The 24119-nt window shown below is 58.9% G+C and overlaps 1 protein-coding gene across 19 annotated transcripts in view; it reads left to right on the top strand.

The window, feature by feature from the left end:
• The window catches only part of CTBP2 (C-terminal binding protein 2), a 156968-nt gene that overhangs the window by 123929 nt on the left and 8920 nt on the right, over nt 1–24119 (top strand). For 17 of the 19 annotated variants that reach the window (XM_049103325.1, XM_025467576.3, XM_049103322.1 and 14 more), the window contains 2 exons: nt 20427–20581; nt 20846–20990. In XM_049103325.1, coding sequence (XP_048959282.1) covers nt 20444–20581; nt 20846–20990 — 283 coding nt within the window. In that variant the 5' untranslated portion in view covers nt 20427–20443. Of the gene's footprint in view, nt 1–11727; nt 11835–18090; nt 18167–20426; nt 20582–20845; nt 20991–24119 lie in introns of those variants that run through there. The other 2 variants (XM_049103321.1, XM_025467572.3) reach the window with 2 other exon arrangements.

Below are 24119 nucleotides of genomic sequence, written 5' to 3'. Positions count from 1 at the left end.
TCTTTGCAACCAACTAATTTGCATGGCGATGACATTTGTTGCTCTAGTAATTTCATCTGATAATGGCCGGGCTTGCAAAGCGGATCTGAAAACATATTCCTTAATTATGTGTTGCTAAGCAACGGGAGGGTTTGGTCATAATCACAGAAAGATTATCTCCTCATTGAAGTCCTGGAAAGGTTTTGCTGAAGGGGGACCTGTAAAATTGCCTTATTTTCTTCTCTTTTATGTTCATTTTGCACTGCCTTCTAACGGAAACATTCCCCGTTATTTGGGTACGGGGTGAGGGATATTATTTAAGTTGTTTGGAGTATGATTGTTAACACACTGTGTTGCAGACCAAAGGATATTGATTTTTGTTTCCTTTGCGTGGCAGCCAGCCAGTGCCAAGGAAGCCTGCAGTCGGAAGTCTGCCAGCAAATAAATTTCTCTGTCAGATGATCTATCCCATGGCGGTGGTTCTCCTCCTCGATCCTTCTCGTACATTCGGTGTGTCATTATGACCGTCCCTTCCCCCGAAAGGAGGGTGTTGGGGACCCGGCCGGGAGGGTAGGTAGGAACTTGGCTTCTCTCGGAGCCTTCCACCTGTAGAAATGGCATTTTGTGTGGCAGCCTTCACAGCATCAACAGCCAGACCTGGCTCTATGGTCCCTACAGGGAAGTTCTGGGCAGCCGTTTTTGCCCCGCAGAGGATAGCGTTTACGTTTAAGGGAAACCCCACAGATCTTAGAGTCTGGAAACCCGAAGCTTCCCTGGGGCAGCCCCAGCCAGCTCAGGCTGGGTGATGGCCATCGTCGGATCTAGCTGTGGCTTCCGCCGTCACTTCCAGCACAGCCAGCACGAGTACATCCTCACTTTGGTCTTCACCTAGCTCCAAAGGTTTCCCTCTGATCTCGAGGGGAAGGGGATCCTCAGGAAGGGGGGACTCTCTTCTCTCTCTTTGGAGAGGCCATCTGTAGGTTTCTAGTGGGTTGGTTGGTTGGTTTTAAGTGCCTGGGTTTATTTCTACATCCTTTGGTGTCTAAACACCCACTGTGCTTCTTATTCCACAAACTACCTGCTTCGCCTTGGTTGACTTTGTTGGTGTAAATAACAGGCTGTTTGCTAGTCCGTGGGCCAGGCAGTCCTGGGTGACCAGGTGAGGAGGGACCCACGTGACAGGGGATCAGTGGGGCTGCATGTCAGACCTGGGTGAGCGTCGGCATCTGGTGGATCTGCTGTCGCTTACACACGATGACCTGGTTGACTGTGGCCCAAGCTGCAGAACCTTCCGGCAGTGGCTGCGGGCCAGCAGTGCCCCCTCCCCCCGATCACATGGTGTCAGTCGAGCCCTCTCTGTGACCGAGCAGCGGGGCGCATCCTGTAAACAAGCAGCACGGCAGCCACTGTCATATTTTTGTCTGCAGAGCGCACAGCCTGCAGAGGGCCCGCTGAGAGCACGCCCAGTGCTCACAGTTTCAAATGAGAAACGCAGCGCGGCCTGCTCTTTCCGCGGGGTCTGTTTCCTTCCAGGCATTTTTCCGGATGCAGTTGGATTCATCAAGGGTTGTGACCCCCAACTAGTAGCTGGGGGGTGGGGGGGCACTGCCCAAGGGCCTTTCGGGGCACATCCAAGGTCCATTTACACTGGGGCTGTGGGGAGAGGGGTGGTTGTCACTGTGCTCTCGGTCATCAGAGCTGGTCATGCGTTTGATGTGGTGTCAACACGTGATGTATGCACCTGGCCTCCTGGGTAGGAAGCTCTCCCCCCCCTCCCCCCCCACCGGGAGAAAACTCTAGACTCCTCAGATCAGAACAGAGGATTGGGTGCATGCACACCTGGTAATTCCTTCCCTGTCCTTGGCTTTCTTGGAGGAACCCTTGCACAGGAGGGTCTGTGCTGGTAGGTGGATGGAGGGGCGCTCCACGGGGGGTGTGGGTGAGGACTCTCAAACTGTCAGGCTGGAGGGAGGCCACCACGAGGGCCCAAAGGCACCCAGAGCCAGCCGATCACACCCACCCCCTGCCCAAAAGTCGAGCCAGCCTGGGGGGATGGGATGGGGGATCTGCTGACCATGACCCTGAGCTGGCTCTACAGGACGGCAGGGTGATGACACCAGCCCTTCTGCTGAAGAGCGTTACTTTGGCAAGACCTTGCCATTTGACTGAAGAGACGTGTAAGGGGGCAACCCTTACACTCCTGAACACAGAGCACAGACTGTGTGAGGCAGGCTGTGAGCTTGGCACTTGGTCGTTGGCTCTTGAGCAGCTGTGTGGTGGGCCCAGCTCAGGTGTTTGATGCTCACAAGTTTGTGGGACCTGAGCCTGGTCTTTGGGTGCTCTGCAGCCTGGGGTAAGGTTGGGGGTGGGGCATGCTGCCCTGTGATACAAGGGACACACACCGGGGCCTTCTGGGAACCCCATGCAGTGGGGATCACCTAAGGCCATGGTGCATCCTAGAGGGAAGGGCTGAGGGCAGAGCACAGACTCTGGAGCAGCCATCAAGCCGCAGCCCTTGTGTGCAGGCCAAGGGAAAGGACACTGCCCCCCAGCACCAGGGCTCTTAAAGTCCTGGCTGCTCCTTTGGGACTCCCTGAGGTATCGCCCAGGCTCCCCCCTCTGCCCCGACAAAGTGATCTGTTCCTCCGTGGCTGAGAAATTCCCAGTTCCGTGGAGCAGGCAAGGGACTTACTGAGGCCACTCAGCCAGAACTCTCTCTCTCTCTGGCCAGAATCCTCTTCTCTACTCACCTCCCTTACAGATCAAGGTCGGGGAGAAGCTGGGCGTCTCGGAGGTGCTGAAAGCTCAGCCTTTCCCAGCAAGTAAAACAACTACAGCGTGTTCCGTGCCCATAAAATTGGCAAGCTTTTGGTTTGCTTTTGCACTTGGCGGTCCGTCTTTCAGGCTGGCCCCTGTGCACGTATTTGGAGTCAGATGTGGCTCTTGGGTTCATTCTCCTCCAAATTCCAGCTGACCCCTTGGCAGTCACCTCTTCGTGGCCTCTGCATTCAAGACTCCAGACATAGCCATTCCCCACCCTGTCAGGGCTCCCACGATTCTTACCCTTGGTCGGAGGTCATTGGACTCACCTGTCACTCCTGGCCATCACAGTTGACTGCTGTTTTCCCAGAATGGGACTGATCATCTCCTACCTGTCAGCACCCAGAGGCATTTGGACCGTGGTCATTTTTTCCCTTGCTGGACAAAACTCCGAGCCTGAACTCAGTATCCCCCTTTGTCCTTGTGGCTGGTTTTACTGGACAGAGTCCGAATGTCTCAGTTTGTACTGGGCTCCTAGAAATCCCATGCACCCTGGGGATTAGATTAGGACCTCAGCCCAGGAATATAGGTAGTTGAATGCGTGTCTTTGAAGCGTGTGGCCTGCTGAATGTCTTTTGGCGAGTGTATCGAGTTCCCGGTTTCTACTCCCACGTCTGTCAGAGGAGGGTAGGAATTGAACACGCCTCACGGGCGTGTGGGGATGCAGCGAGTATAGGAAGGAGGAACTTGAGTGTTGAGGTCATTAAACCTGCATGGCCTTGGCCAGAGGCTGGGCCTGCTTCGGAAATGGTGCTTTACTCATCACCCTTATCTCGGCCCCTTCTGGGGCCAGACACAGTACTCTGGGCCAAGGGACACTGGGGGACCCGGAGGCCAGGCCTGTCCCACAGCTCTGTATCTCAGAGCAGCCACCTCCGACCTATTGGGCGTGGGCTTGGCACTTCTCAGAGTGGACTGTGGTCGGGTAGCCTGGAGAAGACCCTGCTGCTGTCTTTGTTGGGGTGCATGCTCTAAAGCTTAATGGGCCTTTCACAAACTGGGTGGCTGTGAATTTCTGTCAACTTCTCGTACACTGTACCGTCCACCCCCACGTAGACGGCTCAGACACCCTCTGCAGGAGTGTGGTCTGGGCACTTGGGTTTGAACTCCAGTCCTCTGCCTAACGGGCCAGGTACCTCCCACCCTTTTGGGTAAAATGGGCACTTGGCCTGCTCAGAGCACTCCAGGGTCACCAACATGGTTTCTGCCCAGGCAGGACACAGAGAAGGTGGTTAACGAGGTTAGTCCTTGTGCTTTCCTGCGGAGCCAGTTTAAAGGAATTGACTCGTGTTCTCATGGGAGGAGGCGAAGCCCAGTCCACACTGGGACACTGGCCACCTGCCCGAGCTCCTGTTGTCAGGCCCTTTCTCGTGTGGCCTGGCGCAGGTTGGCCGTGCCTTCCCTCTAGATGGGCTTTCTTCTGTCTTCCCATTGTAGAAAGAATGAGGCCTCGCCTGCCGTCGCGGGCCCTGCCTCCGAGGAGGGACCTGGCAGGCTGGGCTTTGGCTTCCAAAGAATAGCTTTGCATTTTAGTATCTCTTCCCTCCCTGGACTCCTCCAGGGATGGCTGCCTCTCCAAAATCTTTAAAAGAGGCAGCAGTCCCGACCACACAGCATGGCCAAATTTTCCTGGGAGGTTTGCAGAGTTGAGGGCATGGGGGGGGGTGGGGGGGGGGTGGGGGGGGTGCTGACCTGAATCAGTGTATCAGTAGGATTATCTGCCCAAGAGAACAGGGAGCCGATTCAGCCCTTCACCGACCTACTTTCTCACCTGATCTTTGTTCTTTATTCTAACTGGTATTTTTGATCTATGATATTTTGTACTTTTAAAGTATACAGGATCTTACTTTGATAGATTTATAGATGGGAACGTGATAGCGGATGTAGCGACATTTGTCATGTTACGTAGTTATAATATGATGTGATGTGGTTGTCTGTATTCGTTGTACCGTGCATCAGGTCTCTGTGGTTTACACTTGCAGGTTTGCATCCTGAAGCACTGTCGCTCTTGTCCCCCACTCTAGCCAGTCCTTGGGAACCACCAGTTGACTCTGGTTTTTACAGGTTTATTACCCTTTTTAGATTCCACACATTAGTGATCTTGTACGTACGTCCGTCTTTCTCTTGCTCCGTCTGACCTCTCCAGCATAGCATGATGTGCTCAGCATCCACTCATGTTGTTGCAAATGGGAGAATATCCTCCTTTCCTGTGGCTGAACAATATTCTATTGTGTGTGTATATTTTCCGTCTTTTTTTATCCATTCATTTGTTGATGGGTGTTTGGGTCGTTTCCATGTATCTTGGCTGTTGGGAATACTGTTTTGATAAACAGGAGGGTGCATATATCCACTGAGCTCCTGTTTTTTAATTTCCTTTGGGTATATAGCTGGAAGTGGAATGGCCGGATCCTATGACGGGTGTGTTTTTAGTTTTTTGAAGAACCTCCATACTGTTTTCCATGGTGGTCGGACCAATTTACATCCCCACTGACAGTGAATATGGTTTCCTTTTCACCACTTCCTCACCAACACCTGTTGTCTCTTCTCTTCTTGATGAAGGCCATTCTGACAGGTGTGAGTTGATACCTTGTTGTGATTTTGATTTGCATTTCCCTGATGAGTACTGAGGCCGAACATATTTTTGTATCTGTTAGCCATTCCGATCTCGTGCATGATATTTGCTCTACACTGTGGTTCTCCCAACTTCCATTTGGCTTCATTGACCTTCATGCTTGGATCGTGCATGGACCATGGGGCCCGGGAAGTAGATAAGAAGTCCTCACTGGCTTTTGGTATCAGATAATGTGCTTTGCAAATATTTTTTTCCATTTCGTGGCTGTGTTTCTCACATTCTTGGTATTGTCCTTGAATCACAAGTTTTAATTTTGATGAAGTTTGATTTATTTTTTTTAAAGATTTTATTTATTTATTCATGAGAGACAGAGAGAGAGAGATGCAGAGACACAGGTAGAGGGAGAAGTAGGCTCCATGCAGGAGCCTGATGTGGGACTTAATCCTAGGTCTCCAGGATCAGGCCCTGGGCTAAAGGCGGCACTAAACCACTGAGCCACCTGGGCTGCCCGAAGTTTGATTTATTTTTATTTCCTTTTCTTGATTTGTGCTTTGGTATAATCCAAGATCATGAAGATTTATGCCTGTGTTTTCTAAGAGTTTGACCACGTTAGCCCTTAGGTTCAGGTGCTTGAACCATTTTGAGTTCAAATTTGTATGTGGGTGTGAGGTAGGGATCCAGCTACAGTCTGCTGCATGTGGAGATCCAGTTGGTCCACCACCATTTGCTTCTGCTTTTGCTTTCAGGGGGATGCTGAGCTAGATGAGGGGGCCTAGGCCAGGACAATGGTAAAGCCACACACTGTGTATTGCATTTGGCAACCAGCCCATCATCCAGAGAAGATAAACCCTTTTTTTAAAGAAAACCGGTATATATTAAAAGAGAAGATTTTCAGGCGTTTGGAGCTAATTCTTGTCCCCAGGATCATACGAAGCAAGAATTCTAAAGCTGTTTCACTGGAGCCTTGCTGGTACATAGGAGTTGGGGGCGGGGGGTTGCTTCTTAAATTTATGAAAGAAAAATAATGCTTGTATTCCATAATTGATTAGCCCATGTTATCAGTCTAGAGCCTAAATGTCATTAAACATGCTGCTGTTGAGTATTTTCCCCCCGTTCTGAGACTGACTTACACAGAGAACTTTCTAGTCGTTTTTCATTTGAAGGAAAAAAACAGTCTGTTCACTTTTACTTGCTCCCTCCACCGCTCAAGGAACAGGAAGGTACAGTGCAGTTAAATTTAGCCGGATAGCGGTACGCAGTGTATGAATAAAACAACTTTTTGCCAAATCGTTAGGAGAGCATAAAATCAAACCTGTACACGCCCGTCCCCACTGAGAAGGTGGGCGGCTCTGGGGACATGTTCTCCTGAGAGCAGTTGAGAATTGATCCCGGGAAGGGTTTGCCAATGTGAGTGGGACAACTTGTTGTTTAAACAAGATTGCCGTGGGAGGAGGAATCCTGGTAGGCCGAGTTCGTATGAAGAAATGAAGGCTCAGGACAGGAACGCTGACTTTTGGGTCCTAAATGCAGGTACCTGAAGTGCTGGTGGGGCCAGGGGGTACTGAGTGTTCCCAGTACCGATGATACAAAAAGCTCGGCTTCCGCAGGATGGGGAAGGTGGTGGATGGAGATGGCTCACCAGTGTTGAGAGAATCCAGGCCTGAATCAGCCCAGTAAATAGAGTGATTGTCACCATTCTGGAGCAGATGACTAGGATTATCCCATCTGAAGTCCTGAGAAGACTCAGAGTAATTCCCTAATAAGATGAACCATCTTGAGGCTCAGAGAGGTTAGTACTCCTCCCCAGGTCACACAGCAGGGCTGGGACTCGAAGCCTCCCTGTCTGGCTCCAAACCAGCGATTGGTCGTTGTGCCATAGTGAACCACCAAGCACAGTGCTTCAGGGCCGCCTGGGAAAATCAGTGGTGTCAAGCTGGGAAAGGGGACACCAGCCCAAGCTGGGATCTGTGTTAGCGACAAAGTGGGTGATGCCAGAGGAGTCCCCGTGGTGCTCTGAGGCTTATTTCTCCAAGTGTAGGACATTGGGGTGATGGGCTCTACTCATCCCCAGACACCCAAGGAACCATGTCACACAGGTCCTGGCCCAGGCTTTGCTCATGGCCAGACTTGGTGCCCTGCCCCCTGCCTCTTAGGAGAGCCGAGGAAATGAATTCTTCCCTGTGCTTAAAATGGAGCATAAATGTTCTTTTGTCCCGAGAGGATTAAGCCTCGCTGTGGGGAAAAGCTCTAACACACAAGGATGAAATTGAGGAAGGGAGAAGTAAGCCTTTAAGGAAAGACGGAGCTGGGTGGGAGGCCAGAACGCAGCGCTTTCTCTGCGCTCTGCACCAGGAGGTGCGCTTACCCGGGCTTCCTAGCAGCCCAAGTAAGGAGGGAAATGAGATCACTTCTCACCCTGTGCCCCCGGTGGGAGGTGGGAGCGGGGAGCCCAGCGCCCTCAGGCTGCTGATTCTGTCCTTGTGGCCAAAGAATCCGCATCAGCACTAGATGCACAGTGTGCGTTCTCGTGTTTCCTCCCCACCGTGGCCCAGCCTGCCCCTCTCCACTCCACTCAGGGCCTCTGTGATTCGTGACCACTTCCTGCGTGTCGTCTTCTAGTTTTTAGAAAACACGAGTGAAAATTTTCAGCAGGCCTCACCGGGCTGCAGTTGCTGAGGTCACACGTGTGGGCCGGGGGCTGGGGGGGTGCGGGTGGGGGGAGCTGTTCCTACAGCTGACCTCTGGCTTCCTCTCCAGGCCGTCTGCGTCCTCCCCGGGCCAGCCGCGCGGCGGGCACTGCCAAGTCCAAGGGGAAGTGGCTGGAGAGGTGGGCAGGGTCGCCGGCCGCGTACGGTGCTCAAAGCTGACCTCTCCGCCTCACCAGCTTCCCCACTGGGGATTTCTCTATTAGATGCTTTTTATTTGATGGAATAAATATGACTTTGTGATGGGTTCTAGTGTTTCCCTGTGAACTGGGCTTTGAGCCTGGAACACTTTAGAAGTCATTAGGTTTCCAGAAAAAAAAAAAAAAGTTAACAGAGGAGACGAGCAGGGAGGGGACAGCTCAGCAGCTGTCGTGCTTGGGAAAATCAGCTTCGCGGCCACTCCGGGGCCCTGAGGGCGGCACGCTTGGCTGCTGGCCCGCCGGATAGCCGGCCTGTTAGGGGGTCTTTAGAATCACTTTCCTTGTTGGCTTTAGGGTCACATGAAAAAACTCGAGTTAGCCGAAAGCCTTGGGCTTCCTCCATGTCCCATCCCGGCCTTGGTGGCTGTTGTAGCTAAGAAACAGGGCACTATTTTGTTTTTATGGGCCCGGGCAGTGTGGTCAGAGGAACAAGTCCGCCAGGGGCCTTTCAGGAGGACAGCGTGTCATCGAAGGAGTCCCATCTGATTCCGGGGGGATCCAGTGACCGATGCGGTGAGCCCTGGTGCCCGAGCCGCGGGCCTGCAGGGACAGCATCCTCTCAGGGCTTCTGGGTCCACGGGTCCCCTGAACACCTGCCCTGCTGCTGGCTGCTGCCTCCTGTCCTTCGGAAGGAAAGGCCCTTCCAGGCACCGGGAAGAGTGCGGGGTGTCCTCAGCCCGGTCAGGGACCCACTGGTCCAAGGGCTTCCCTGGCCCCGTGGGTCCCAGACAGTTGTCCCCCCAGACTGTGCCACAGCCCCTGCAGCGTGCGAGGCCCCTGTGCGTGCTCCCGCGGGGGGAGGTTGGGGTCGGAGAGTCCCTGCCGCTGGTGGGTGACTGCGGCCCCCCGGGCTTCCTGCAGCGTCCCGTCAGCCCTGCGTGAGCCGGTGACACACGCCGACGGCACGCAGGCCGGCACGTGGGCGTGCAGAGCTTGCCTCTGCCAGACTCTTCTGGCAACCGTCCCTTCTTTTCTCATCTTTATTTCATTTTTCTCAAACATCCCCTTCTGTTGTTGCCATGGGCACATTTTTAGAACTTGAGAAGTACTCGGATGAAACCCCCAGTGGCTTCTGCCGGTGGTCCCCACGCCGCGGGCAGGTGGGGCCTTCGCGGGGAGTCAAAGGAGGGAGGGAGGGAGGGAGGGTGCAGCCCTCCTCGGCCTCGGGCCGCAGGGAGACCAGCGGGGTCGGGGCTGGCACTGGACGCATGGAGAAGGCCCAGGAGCCAGGCCCGCGGCCCCGCGCCCCACATCTGGGTGCTCCAGGCACATGGGGTGCACAGCTCCCACGTCCTTCCATGAGAAAGGGCTCTGTTGTGCAGAACAGGCTCTGCGTGGCTGGCTTGCAGCCTTTGGGGTGACTGCTCGGGGTTTGCACCCCCATGACCAGCAGCAGTTGCTCTCCCATCTGGGACGTGGCTCTCGCGGTGGCAAGGCGCATGTCCTAGAGAGGCAGCGACATCGCCCGTGCCACGTGGGTTGTTGACCGTTCTGTGCTGGTCACACAACGTGTGAGGTTGGTTTTGCACGGTGCTGACGTGATGTCCGGCACCGTGAATGAGCTAAAGTGGCCGGGACCGTCGGCGGGACCCGAAGGAGGTGAGCAAGGCGGCTTTCTCAGGGGCCGCCCTCTGAAGCTATTCCGGGCTCAGCTGGGTTGCCCAGAGCTTCTGCCAAAGGATGTGGAACCCGCCCCCCCCCCCCCCCCCCAGGCTAATTGAAAGCCCAAGGAAACAGACATATGGTAACTGGTAAACACCCTACACACTCAGAGTATTTTCTAGGAAAAATACTTGGTGTGGGGAGCTCTGGGCGGCGAATTCTCGCTCTTACCGCCGCGCTCTGTCGACGAGGCCTGATGGCCTGACCATCTCCCCGGTTACTATTTAGAAGGCACAGAACTGTGTCCCGTCCCCCGTCCCCGTCCCCCTCACCCCCCCAAATCTGTCCAGGCTGGTGGAGACTGGCTGTGAGAGACGCAGCGTACCGAACAGACACATGGGCCAGGCCTGGCTCTTGGTCTTGTCCTGTAGCCCCGAGCTGGTCAGAGCTCACCCCTCTGGGCTCATCCAAGGCCTTGGGGGAAGCACTTCTCTTCCTGAGCCCGCATGTCTCTGACACCAGAGGCCCACGGACTCCAGGCGCAGAGCAGCGGGGACACGTGCTGGAGGCCACCAGTGGGTTGCTTCCAGTCAGGGTGATCTTGGGAAGCACGTGTCGGTGAAGTCCAGGGGTTGATGCATTTAGGGGGAGAGGTCAAGAGCCAAGCCGGCATTTCCTGGACCAGGTTTCCTATCAGCCAGGCCCATGGTGTATGTTGGGTCTTAGGGCACTTTGGAGAGTGACCTTGTGTCCCTGAGAGTGGCTTGGGGAATGGGGACCGTGCACCCGCAGGTTGCTCACCATTCTCTGACTTGTCTGGACACATCCTTTCGCTCTCTAGCCCTTTCGGGTCTGAGGGCTCTACAGGCAATCAGCAGGAAGGAGGGACTCGGGTGGGCCCCGGGCTAGGTCCCAGCTTGGAGGGTACCAAGGAGAAAGGGGTTTTTCTTCTTTTGGTGCCACAAGATCGGGTTGAGTGAAACCACCAGCCTGAGGTTCATCTCGTGGGCCACAAAATCCACAGTGACCCCAAAGGGAAGAGTCCATTCCTGCTGTGAGAAACCCCAGGTGAGGATGCTGGATTTTTGTGACCATATATAATTGACAAGCGGCCACTGTTGCCGTGGAGAGGGGAACTTGATGGCCTTGCCTTATCCCCTAAGCTGGGATCGCCCGTCTGTCATCAGACTAGATGGGGCCCAGGCCAGGGATTTGTGGCTCCGTCCAGTGCTCAGGGCATGCTGGGAAAGTTGGGAGGTGAAATGTGACCTCACCCAGATGGGAAGGAAGCCAGTGGCTCCTTGAACCAGGGGCTCAGCTGTTCCCAAGCCCAGCGGCTGCCCAGACCACCTCCCCCCTCCCTCCGCACTCCAGGACCACCCACACGAGGCTGGCCTTTGGGGAAATCCAGAACATGAATCACATCCTACCACAAACAGAAGCAGCTCCTGGCATCCTTGGCTGCTTTGCTGTGGAAATGTGTCCCGCAGCGGCCTGCTCAGTTCTCCGTCTCCGTCTTGTCCCTGTGGCCCTGAGCTGGGAGGACCTCGGTCCCCGGAGCCCATCCCTTCCCCGAGGCCGGTCAGCCAGGAGGCGCTACGTGGGTAGTGGTCAGCGTCCCCCCCAGTGGGAAGCAGAGGGATCACCAGACAGGGGCTCCCTGGGGGTGGGGGGCGGCAGGGCACAGGTGCTCGCGGCCCGGCAGCCGTATGAGGGCTTCCGAACGGCCCACGGGGCCAGCGTGTGAGCGTCCCAGGGAGTGATTTCCAGCAAGCGATAGATGGTTTGGTTCTGGGTTTTGTGTTTAAGCCCTGGTAGAAAAGAAAAGTCTGTCACTTTTCTGTTCAAGGTCCCTGGTGTGGCGTGGACACTGAACAGTTCAGGCTGCTGGGACAGTTGCTCTGGGTTGCTCTAAGGAACCAGTTAAAGCAACAACAAATGCTGGTCTTTCTGGAGGTACAGAAGTTCTTGTTTTTTTTTTTGTTTTTTTTTTTTTTGAACTGGATGCTGTGGTTCCCACCAGTGTAGACCCCTGCTGCTTCTATTCCAGAAGTCTCCACACACGTGTGCGCGCGCGTCTGCACACACACCTTGGGCGGGCAGCGGTCACCCGGCAAGCCTCGGGGGTGGGGGACACGGCCCAGGCTCCCGGGAGCCTCTGCGCCTCCTGCTTGGCCGCTTTCTGTCCAGCTGTTACCTGAGCCACAAAGGAGGTGGCCTGAAGCCACCTCCCTGTGAGGCCACGACCCTTTAAGATCCATGTTTTATTTAAGAAGCTAATCTACTTACCCTGAGGCCATCTCTCAGCTGAACCTCTGGCTGACTTCAGAGGATGCTGAAATCAGGGCCGAGGAGTGGCTTCGGCCGGGCCCCTCCATGGGGTCGCCCTCAGCAGCCCGGCCCGTGGGTGCTCGGGGGTGGGGGGGGGGCGGCTGGCCAGGCCCGGTCTTCCCACACTCGTGGTGTTTCCCGGTAGTTTCTTGAGCGAGAACTCAGGCGTGTGCCTGTCGCCTGGTAACGTGTGCGATGCGGTGGTCACTAGTGTGGTCCCAGCCGCGGAGGAACACGGCCTCGTGGACCCACGTGCATCCGGGTGGCCCGTGCCTCTGCTGGGCTTCCGTCCTGCCTGGAGCGGCTGGGGCCTGACGGCACAGCCCCGGCCACAGTCTTATCCTGGAAAGTACTTCCCTCCTCCTTATCCCCGAGGGCCATTTTCAAGCCAGGTGGTTCTGTTTGTTCACCTGGCCTGGGGGAGCCCTTGGTGGTAGGGGGTGGTGGTGAATTGAATACCCTTCTGCGGGGAAGGTCCTCGATGGCCCTCGATGGCCCGGCTGCAGAGCTCAGGTCAGCTGGGCCCTGTCCCCTCCCTGGGTCTCGGTGCCCATGGAGTGAAAGGTCGAACAGCTCCCTTCTTGACACAAGGCTCCCAGGGCCCCAACCGGAGCTTAGCATCAGGGAGAGGTTCTGGGGTGTTCCGGGGTAGAAGTCCAAGAGCTGGGGGCTCATCCAGAAAGTGAGAAGACGGGAATGCTGTTTCAAAAGGGCATTGTTAAGGTCTCACCTGCAGTGGCCGGGCCTCGGGGCGGTGCCCCCATGGGTTCACGGTGGGGCGGAGCAGCCTGGCCCTTCCCCAGGAGAAAGGCACCCTGACCCTCACCCAGGGCTGCCTGTGATCACGAGTCCCATGAATGAGCTCGGCCCTGGGGGAACTCTTCTGGGTTTTAAAAAATGGATTTGATCTATCCTAGCAAGACCTGGGGACAAGCTTCCAGGGGTTTCTGCAGCATCAGCATGGGTCACGTCCATGCTGGTGTCATTGTCAGGTCGCAGGCACACCATGGGCTCCGGCACACATGCGCGTGTATGTGCACACACGTATGCTGACACACATGCACACCCACCCTTGCCTTCCTGAGCACACCAGTCTGCTATGCCGACGTCCGGGGCCGCCTGGCCCGCAGACAGCTCTGCGCTCGGCTGTGGCAGGACAGCCTGCAGGGCCCCTCACTGTACCCCCTCATCTGGGCTGGCAGGGCCTGTGCTCCGTGGTCCTGCCTCCCAGGTGCCACGCACAGGCTCTAGTGTGAGTATGGAAGGCCGGATGCCCACCCGGGGGGCCTTGCCTTGGAAGTGATGCTGCATCATTATTTCTGCCACTTGACGTTGTTCAGAGCAAAGTCCCAGGCCAGCCTGTTTCCAGGGGTGGGGAAGTACGCTCTGGCTCTTGGGGGCAACAAGGCCATGTCGGGAGGGGGCTGTATTCACAGAAGGCAGGTGTCCCGGGCAGTCATCGAGCAGCGCCAGGTGCAGCTTGAGGCTCTCCAGTGTGAAGGAGGCTGATGCAAACGAGGGAGCCCCCCCAGGGAGCCCAGCAGAGCACAGGGCAATCCAGGAGCCACGGAGGAGGTCATGGGACCCCTGGTCACAGGCCTGGAGGGGGGAGTGGCATCGGAGGTCCAGCTGCACACCGAGCTCTACGCCCTCGTGACTGTCACCTTCCTTCCCCAGTTTTTAGAGGGGATTGGGCTCACTCAAGTGTGGCAGGCAGATGTCACCCAGCCTTGCGGGGTGGCTCGCTGGGGCACCATGGTGACCACGGACCCTGAGGCTCAAAGTCCCGAGATCCTTCCGTTAGTGCCGTCTGCTGTGAGTGCAGGAAGAGGAGCGTGTGAGTGCTTGTGCGTGCGCACGCGTGCCTGGGGCAGGTCTGCATTCTCCTCTTCAGTCCTGACTCCGCTGATGTTTGCTTGAGGGCGGAGCTGAATCTCGAGATGCTCGGATTTAGTTTCTGTGCCGCCAGAGGTGCCTTCCACCTTCCACCGTTGGCCCCGGTTAAAACTCAGTCTGTGTTCCTGGTGGTGAAGCAGCCCGAGGGGAGAGCTGGTTCCCTGAGCCTCGGGAGCTCGGCGGGGAGCCAGGCCCGCCTGCCCGAGCCTCTGGAAGGTACGCGGGTGGGAAGGAGCGAGGCTAGCCCCGGCTCCGGGGCCACTTCAGGAGGCGCCTCTGGCCTCGGTTTCCTGGAACCGACCTGACCGAGGCCTCAGTGGGATGCGCGCTGCGTGTGCTCCACCCGAAGCCGGAAACTGCAAGAGAGACGAGCCGAGAAAAAACCGATCGGGTTCTCCGTTCTCCGTATGTGGGGGGGGGGGGGGGGAGACCATACCTGCACATCGCCAGGTTCTCAGGATCCTCCCCCGGTGGAGAGGCAGGCGGTGATGTGGACACAGAGATGAGGTTTCTAACGGTAGCTGCGTGTTTTTTAAGCCTTAAAGCAGTGCCACGCTTAGCAACACGTTTTATCACAGTCGCTGCCTCGAAACCGTTCATTCTCGTCGGCTCCTGTGTTCTTTCTCGTGAAAGACAAGAGTAGCTGCCGTGGGCGTGGGTGGTGCCTCTGGAGACGGGAGGCCACGTGCCTTTGCTGACTTTCCAGACCCACTTTCTGAACAAGCTCCAGCCAACTGCACGACAGTTGTGGTCGAGACCCTGTGGCTGGCAGTTTAGAATAGTTTTTACTACGTGGATAAACGTGTTTACAGGCAAGGGGGGACCTGTCACCTGGACACAAGGCCCCACAGCAGCCTTCCTGAAGGGGTTCTGGAAGCCCCGTGCCCTGGGGTAGATGCCCACCCCTCCCAGCACGGCCATGTCTGCCAGTTGAATGCTGCGTCTCGGATACAGGTTCATTGATCACCCAAGGTCAGCATCTGGTCCCCAGTTTGGCCCCAGTCAGGAGTTGCAGCTCTAGATTGTGGAAATGCAAGCCTGTGAAATATGCCCCTTATCAGACCCTAGATCTGATCCTGTGTCTGGCCTTCTAGAAATCGGGACTGCTGAGCCCAGCCGATGAGGGTTGGTTTGTGCAAGGTTGCAGGAAGTGACTTTTCAATTGGGGAGCCACCTGCATTTAAGGGGAAGCTGTTCCTGGGGCGGTGGGCGACGCGCTCAGACCCTTGCGAAGTGGCCGCGGCTGGAGAGGCTGTCAGGGCAGACCTGGGGTCCTTTCCCACCCACTTGGTACCTCCGGGAGTGCATCTCCTCTCCCCACCTCAATCCACCTGCCCACAAACATGGGAGCCACGGGTGCTGCCTTCTACCTTCCAGACCACCTTACAAGTTCTGGGAGCTGGTGACACATTTGATTGGCCCCGAGGCCTCTGGCTAAGCATGCAGGACAGTGCGTTTTGTTGCAGATCTTTCTGAGGCCTGCATGGATCTCTCAGTTCTTTCCAGGTACTTATCCTGGTGGCAGCTGCCAGTACAGCTGGTGCTGGCCCAGAGGATCCCAGCAACTGCTTTCGGGCCCCAGAGCTCCCAGCTGGTTTCCACCCGCAAGGGCTCTTCGGCCCCTGAGCAGCAGTGAAGATCTTGGGGCGAATCCGTGCTGCTTGGCAGGCCCTTTCCCCGCTCGGTCCCCACATGTTTGGCTGGTCCCTGCCAGGCAAGCCAGGGGGTCACCCTGACCAGGTGGACTGTCATCCCAGATCCTAGCCAGCCCAGCTCGGGTGTGTTCAGGCTGCTGCACCATAGCAGTGTTTCAGCAAAATCTGCTCAGGTGTCAGAAGAGGCCTCTGTCTGCTTCTCAAACACGTTTATTGCAGCCACTTTGCTTTGGGGTAAGACTGCTTAGTTTCTGAAATCTTGAAAGAGCAAAATCAGAAAAGCCTCCGGCAGTTCGGTCCTTGAGTTGGCAAGCGGCAGAAACCAGCTCAGATCTTCAGAAACAAGGCAGAGTTGGTTCTAGAGGAAGCACGTGCGCTGAACCTGACGCCGTGTGTCCGGGAAGGCCCGGAAACGGGTCTGAACACCACAGAGCTGCTTCGTGCGGCAAGATCAGCCCGTCTCCCCCTCAGTCCCTCTGCTCGGGGAAGCCTGTCCCGTTAGGACAGGCACAGGTCGCCTGTGTGGCCCCGGGAAGAGGCGGCTCCTGAGCAGTCTGATGCGATTCGGACAAGGTGGCATCGAGGTGGATGACCGGAGAGCCGCCGGTGTCCTCCTCCCTCCCTCTTCCCCCTCCGAATCCCGAGGGCCTGTATGGGCTTGTCTTTCCCTGGACCGTCGGCCACTCCCAGCACGACTCCAGCAGCGTGGCCGGGTGTCGTCTTTGCTTTTTCCACCGAATGTCTAATTTCTCAGTGTCCTCATGTGCAGCTCCGGCTGTAGGGAGGCCGGGCCCGGGGTCGGCCGGGGCACCGTGTCCCTGCTTGTGCAGAGGTGAGCCTGGGACCAGCAAGCGATGCTACCACAGGGGCGCCAGCTCCGCCCTGCGGAGTTCATGCTGGACACGTTGAAGGGAATGTGCTGATAGACTTGTGTGTGCGTGTGACGTGTCCACCTGCAGCTGGAATCGTTCTCGAATGGAAGGCAAGGTTGCAGAGAGGGAGCGGTCGTTTTGCCTAGGGGGCCGCCAGGACCCTCGGCGCCTCGTCAGCAGGTGTTTTCCTTGGGCTCTGTTGGGTCCCTGGGTCTTTGGTGTGCTCTGTGGTCTCCCCGGCGGTAAAGTGGAGCTAAGAGGAACATAGCCGGCTTCCGAACGTCAGGCCTGGGGTTTCGGCAGCATCTAGCGACTGCTACCCTAGCTTTGGTTGCAGACCTCAGGTTTTAGTCCATTGTCGTTAAGCATTCACTGTGCCTTGGCTTTCTCCGCCTAGATTCCCCTGGCTGGAGAGGTCATGGGGGACTCCCTCCTGGGCCAGCCCTGCCTGGGTACCCCATTTCCCACGGCCCCTTGGAAGGTCATTTACGGTAACATGTCGCTTGTATCCTCATATACTAGAAATCCCTCAGACTGTCAGAAGCGCTGAGAGATGCTCAGTGGATGTGAAGCAAGATGGAGAGTCTGTTTACAGCCTCACCTCGTGTTTCCTGGGGTTTTCTGGGAACCTCCACCCCAGCTTCTGCAAGGCTGCAGAGACAGCAGGTGCTGGGCAGGGTGTGGCTTGAAATTAGCTGCATTCTCTGGTGTGTGGGTAGACGAGACCCCTCTGGGACTGAGGGAGCATGTGTGGCACGGTCTCTTTGTCAATAGAGGCGACCCCTGACAACGTCCTGGCCGGGCTTGCTGTCGTCCTCAGTACTGGGGTTTTGTGCGGCTCCTTGGGCCTCATGCAGGACACACGTGAATCTCACCCACTCCACCACCCACGCAGCTGTCCCCACAGCATCTGTCCCCAGTAAACCCCTTTCCCATACAGGGCTTGCGGCCCCTGTCTGAGCCCAGGGCCTCAGCTGGGAGCCCCTGGGTCTCAGCTGCCTTCTGCATGCCCGACCTGAACGAGGGCAAAGGGTGGGTTCCGCCAAAGAGGAGGCCACCCAAGCCAGGGAGGGGGTGATCGCTAGGCAACCTGGAGCTTGTTGCCCAGGTAACGGGATCCATGCACTGATGCTGTGGATGGACATCTTGTGACGAGGGCCCTCAGCCTCTCCAGATGTCTTGGATGGCTCTAGATGCCTGCCTTGTGCCTGCCCATCGTTTTCCTCTGTGGCTGCTTTTTAAATTAACAACTTGGATTTCTTACCATGATCGTGAACCCTGTGAACGGTGTCTGATTAACACTCTTGCTAGCACCTTCGGAGTCCAGTCAGGGTGCTCTGCACCCTGTAGGAGGGACACCCTGGGGCAGGCGGGTAAATCTGCCCACATAGTCGAAGACCGCGGGTCCCATGGGAGTCCGACCTGGGCTTGGTAGCAGCTGCAGGGCGGGGCCGGAAGAATCCGGTGGAAGAAATGAGGCTTTCGGGATTTGGTCAAAGTCTCCCCTTTTTCTTGGCGAAAAGGAGGGACAGAGGTAGGAGCTTTAGCGTTGGCACGTCAAGTTGGCACTGGCTGCGCCCGTCCGCTCCAGCCGCTTACTCCCCGGGGCACTCCCCACGCTGTGCCTCGGTGCCCCCGTCTGTTAAGGGGGAAGGGGTGGAAATGAGAGGCTATAGGCCACCGTGTGAATTACCAGCCCTCACCTCCCTCTGCAGAGTCGGGGGTAAAGGTGGTGCCCAGGGGTCCTGATGCAAGATGGCACCGTTGGTCTTTGGGGAAACCTCTTTCATTTGCCCACAACCGCCCTGACCTCTTATGGGGCCCACCTGCCAGTCAAGCCAAGGAGAGCGTGGCAGAGGGCTCACCAGCCCCCCTGCAAACAGCCTTGCCGGGCGGGACGAAGGCTGACGAGAACGTTGGGGCCTCGGCTTCGCTTGGATGCCCTGCTTTGGGGATCCAGGTTCTGGGTTGGGCAGTGGTTTTACCGCCGCCCACAGGCCGGGAGGGACCGTGACCCCTTGTGAGTCCCAGCCCGGCCTGGAGAGAGGCGCCCGGAGGAAACCTGCTCCCTGGCCCGTTCTGAGGCCGCGACAAAAGGCTTCTCTCTGCTTCTTGTTCAAAGAGAGGATTGTCCCGAGCTGCTGCAGCTGTGGCGCGGGTGCTGTCCGGGGGCAAGGCCACTGCAGTGGCCGTGTGGGCACCACGGGGACAACCTCCCCGCCTCCACGGCCACAGCTCCAGGTGGGGATTTTGCTTTCAGCTTCCGACACCAGCGTGTCGCTGAGCGATGAGCCAGGGGGCCAGATAGTGGCTTCAGTGTCTGGGGCCCCAGCCTGGGCTCCTCTCTGGCCATTTCAGGGCTGCCGGGGGACGACCACACAGCTGAGTGCGGCCCCGGCAGGTGGGTCCTGCTCTTGTCTGCTGGAGCCCGTACCCGATGCCTTGCGATCACGCGGAGGCCACCTGGGCCGGAACATCACAGGCTCCTGGCAGGGGCTCCCGGAGCCCAGTCACGCCAGGGGGGCCAGGGGGGCCTCCAGACGCAAAGACAAGTAGATTCTGTGCAGGAGGAAGGAAACAAAACCGAGCCTGGCCTTGGTGTGGCGGCCGCTATCTGAATCCCTTCCCACCTCCGAAAGCACACGATGCCCAGAAAGCTCTCATTTTTACTCATAGCCAGGGACTCCACACATGTGATTTGTCCGGAAAATGGAAACTGTCCCACCCTGGCCACCTGGGTGCCACGGTCCCCCTGCAGGGGCTACGAAGTCCCAGACCTGCCAGCATATGGATTGGAAGGGAAGGGCTCTGTTGGAGAAAGTGCAGGCAGCCTGGCCCGCGTACCTCACGTGGCCAAGTGGCCTGGGGCACACGCTGCTGCTTCCCCGCTGGGGCTGGAGATGGTCCTGCCGCCCCGTTGAGCGTCCTGCAAGCAGCTGCGCTGGCCTCGCGGAGCAGCTGGGGGATCTGCACTCGGGCACGAGTAGGGAGGACTGGCCTGGCCCTGGGCTCCCTCCACCCCCCTCCCAGGCTGTGGGGACAAGTGTCCTTTGTCTCTGCCGGCAGCCCCAGGACACATGACCGCGCCGACTGGCCCTGGTACCCGAGGGGTGCTGCTCGCTCTGCGGCCCTCTGAGAAATTCCGTTGCTCTCCCAAGTCCCCGGCCAGCGGCTCGCCGTCGCGCTCACCTCCCCACCACCTGGCCCGGGTCTTCACCTGGGCACGGGCTGAGCCCAGGAGGCCCGTTGCCAGTGGGGTTTTCTCCAGGAAGCTCCCACGGGGTGCGGGAACCATGACATGTTCCTCTGGTTTCATTTTGCAGCCCCTCGTGTTTGTTGGGAAGGGGCTGGGGGCAGGGGCAGGGGCAGGGGCGCGGCTTGTAGGCCCAGCTGGCGCCGGCGGCAGGTGCGTGGTGAACAGATTCCTGGCCTCGGTTCCACGTGGCGATGGAGTTAGCGCCACTGTGGTTCCTGTTGGCCGCACTTGAGATTGCTCACCGAGACCCGGGCCCCCCTCAGACCTCCACCCGATAGACCCGGCAGACACGTGCCCTCTGGGTCTCCTTGGCTTGGCCCAGAATGGGCCTCGGCGACTCAAAGGAGCCTGTGGTGTTTGAGCCCAGGGGAGCCCGGGTGGCTCTGTGGGTTCATGGTCCCCTCGGGGAGTAGGGAGGGAGCTCTGGGGTCCTGCAGATCCGATGCATATGTGGGGGGAGAGCCCCTCGCTGCACTATCCCCCGCCCCATGTGGGACAGCCGCTGTGCCCACCTACAGATCCTCCTCACTCCTCACAGGTATCCGCCCCCAGATCATGAACGGCCCCCTGCACCCCCGCCCCCTGGTGGCGCTGCTCGATGGCAGAGACTGCACCGTGGAGATGCCGATCCTGAAGGACCTGGCCACTGTGGCCTTCTGTGACGCACAGTCCACTCAGGAGATCCACGAGAAGGTGGGCCCCCCACCCCCAGGCCCGGGTTGCCCAGGTCAGGTGGTGGCCGCTGCCGTTCAGCGAGGGGTCCCTCCCGCTTTCACCCTCGGGTCTCCCTGGGCTGGGCCCTCTCACCGCCCCCCCCCTACCCCCAGACGCCACCTCCCTGTCCGCCCTCCCCCTCCGTGGTCACCTGGGGTCACGGTCATGCCCACACCGCGTCCTCCGCGGCAGGTGCGGGGGTGATGGGGGGTCTCCAGCCTGGCTCTGCTCGCCCCGTCGCAGGTTCTAAACGAAGCCGTGGGTGCCATGATGTACCACACCATCACCCTCACCAGGGAGGACCTGGAGAAGTTCAAGGCCTTGAGGGTGATCGTGCGGATAGGCAGCGGCTACGACAACGTCGACATCAAGGCCGCCGGCGAGCTCGGTGAGTGCGGGGGGCTGGAGGGGGCGGCCGTTCGGGGGGAGCCTCGCGGGCTCACGTCCAGGCACACAGGCGGGAGTGCCTGCTGGAGCCTGGCGAGTGGGGCCCGTCCCTGCAGAGGGGACCCTGTGAGCGGCCGAGTGGCCACCGGACGGTGTCGGCCCAGGAAGCGGGGGCTCCGGGCGGTCCTGGCGTGGAGCTGTCCTCCCCGGGGCTCTGCCACCCAGAAACCTGCACAGGGCAGCACTGACGTGGGTGGACCAAAGCCCGGCCCCTCCTGCACAGCCCTCGTCCGGGCGGGAAGGGTTTCCCCGGAAAGCAGGGCAGCAGGCGGCTTCCCTGAGGTCGGGTCCCTGTCCTGGCCCCGGCACGGACGCCGTCGTGAGGAGCGTGTGCAGAGCTTCCACGGCAGCGTCCCGGGCTGGCCTGCTCGCTTTGCGGGGGCCCCGGGGCCTCCTAAACAAGCTCCTCTGCTCGCCGGCCTTGGCCTGTGTTTGCAGCGTGCCAGGTCCGGGTGCGAGGGCCCGTGCCCCGCCTGCTGAGGACTGGGTGCCCCGAAGCCACCAGGCTGCTGGCGAGTGTCGAGGAACGCAGGCCTCTCTGGACCCCCACCCCTGCGCTGTGCTGAGGCCCTGGTGGGCCATCCCCACCCCCAAGTCAGCCTCTCGCCCCCTCGGAGGACCCTGTGCTGAGCCTCGCACCGTGAGCTGCCGTCTACGCGAGCAGCGCCGGCATCGGGCAGTTGGGGCGTTAGCTCTCAGGCACCCACCTGCTGCCTTTTCAGCCAGGGGGACCCCGGTGGGCTCCAGCGTCCTCCTCCAGGTTCCTAGCCTGGAGTTTTACAGGAAGGTCCAGGTTTCTCCGAGTGGGTTAGTTCCCCCACTTGAACTTGGGGCAGCACCCAGGAACTGAGCCGCAGGGTAGGGGGTGCCCCACAGGTGGGCCCCAAAGGAAGAGGCAGGCGGTGGTCATTCCCCAACAGTCACCTTCTCCCCACCCCACCCACCCCCCCATCCTAGAAGTGGCAGGTGGCCTGGAGGGTTGACCCTGATTTTTCTGGGTCCCCGTCATCTCACACCTCCCTTGGGTGGAGGGTCATTTGGCTGTGGCTGAGGAGGAAAAGGGGGGGTGGCATCAGATTCCAGACCCGACCAGGGCCTGGGGGAAGTGATGGCTTCCTGTGTCCGCCCCGAGCGGGGCCGCGGTGTCCCTTGGAGCCTGCCTTGGTCGCAGCAGAGAAACTCGGCTGGTTGGGAGTCTTGGGAACCGCATCTAGCATTACCTCAGACTTTCCATCTCTCTCCGGCACCAGCAAGAATATTTTTGTTTGAAAACAAGTGTTCTTTATGTGCTTAGTAGAGCTGAGACCCCAAGTTCAAATACTGACGGGGAATGTAGTTTAACACACACAGGGGGTGGGGGAGGCAGGAGGGGGTGTCCCCCGAGATGCTCCCCGTCCCACTGGGTGTCCGCCCCACGCAGCCCCGCAGCCTGGCTTCAGGGGGAGGGGGCTCGTGACCGGCCACTGCTTTCAGGGAGATGGGAAGTTCTCCCGAGCGAGACCTGGCCATCCCTCCACCTGCAGGTGCTCCCCACACAGCCAGCCTGGGCCGGGGGACCTCATGTCCCTGAAACCACCGGTGTCCCGCTCGCCCCGCCGCACGTCTGCCCTCGGCCGGGGGCCTGGGTCCAGGAGGGGTTGGGGGTGGCGTTCCCAGGCACCTGCAGTTTTGAACGAGGAAACGGATGTCGCCCGTGGCGTTCTCATTGATCCTGGTGCAACCCAAGCGGAAGCCGCCTGGGACACTGGCCTCTCCTCTCCCCAAATGGCTCTCCACACGCAGATCCCTCTGTCCCCAGGCCTTGGGCGAGTCGAACAGACCAGACAGCGGCTGTGGGTCCTGCTGGGGTCGGGGCCCGCGGCGTGGCGTTGGTGGGAGCCGCCAGGGACCCGGGGCTCCACACAGGCAGGCCCGAGTCGATGTTCTGAGCCGAGGTCAGGAACACTGTGTCACCTGTGTCACCTGCCCAGAGCTGTCAGAGGGACCCGGCCTGTCTACAGCGTGTCCCCGGGAACAGTGGGGGTTGCTGGTGGCCTCTCCCATGTCCCTGTCTAGCAAGCTCCTACCTGGTTTCCAGTTCAGGAGGGGTGACCCCAGAAGGAGACCATTGGCAGGTCCAGCAGCTCAGCGACCGCGCTCAGGCCTTGGGGCGAGGCGGCTGCTGGAAGCCTGTGGCGGGTCCCCTGCTGCAGACCCACGCCCACTGACGGCAAGAACGAGCCCCTCAAGCGTAGTCGGGGCTTTGGGGTCTCTGCAGGGCGGTGCCCTTGCCCTCGGGGCAGGACGGTCCCCGGTGGTTGTGGTGCCAGCAGCACCCCCTCCAGGGTCCGGTCTCCGCACCCCCAGGCTCTGGAGCCAAGGAGCCTCCATTTCAGGTCCAGGGGTGCAGGCTGAGCAGCGTCCCCTGCGCCCCCTGTGGGTGGGTGACGCGGCGCTTTGCGTCACCTGGGCCACGGGTGGGCCTCTCTCCCCCAGCGCGACCCCTCGTGTCTCGTCTCCCAGGGCCCAGCGGGGCCCGGCGGCTGGGCAGGGAGAGGCGGCGGGTCCGCTCCGACGGGCCTTCCTTCCTGCTGGGCTTTGGCCAGAACACGTGGGGTTCCTCGGAGGAATGAAAACCCTCCCAGATGCCACGAGCTGCCCTCGAGCCCTGGCTTCCAGTGCGGCCAGATTCTGGCTTTTTTTCGAGCGGAGCCTGCTCCGCGGTGGCCGTTCTGCACCGTGACTGACCTGCAGCTCGTGGGAGGCTGTGGCCGGTGGATCTGTGGGTGGGTGTGCTCATGGGCGCCTCCACCCTCCTAGCTGTGTGTCCTCCTGAGGGGGTCCCTGGGGCCCCTGGACCTCGGGGCAGCCCTTGTGGGTGCTGACGCAGCTACTAGAAAGGGGGCGGGCCTGTGGTCCTGCGTCCCCTCCCACAGAGCCCCAATGGGGACGAGCGCGTGTCCTTGCTGCCGGGCTTGAGGAAGCTACGGGAAGGTAGGGCTGCCTTCTTGGTGGCCCTGCCCCCGTGTTTCTTGGGTCCCAAGCCTGGGATTAAAAGGTGGCTGAGCTGCTCAGACAGGCTGCCTGGATT

The sequence above is a fragment of the Canis lupus genome, chromosome 28 (genome assembly GCF_003254725.2).
Source record: "Canis lupus dingo isolate Sandy chromosome 28, ASM325472v2, whole genome shotgun sequence".
Classification (NCBI taxonomy): Eukaryota; Metazoa; Chordata; class Mammalia; order Carnivora; family Canidae; genus Canis; species Canis lupus.
This window is presented reverse-complemented; position numbering and strand designations above follow the sequence as displayed.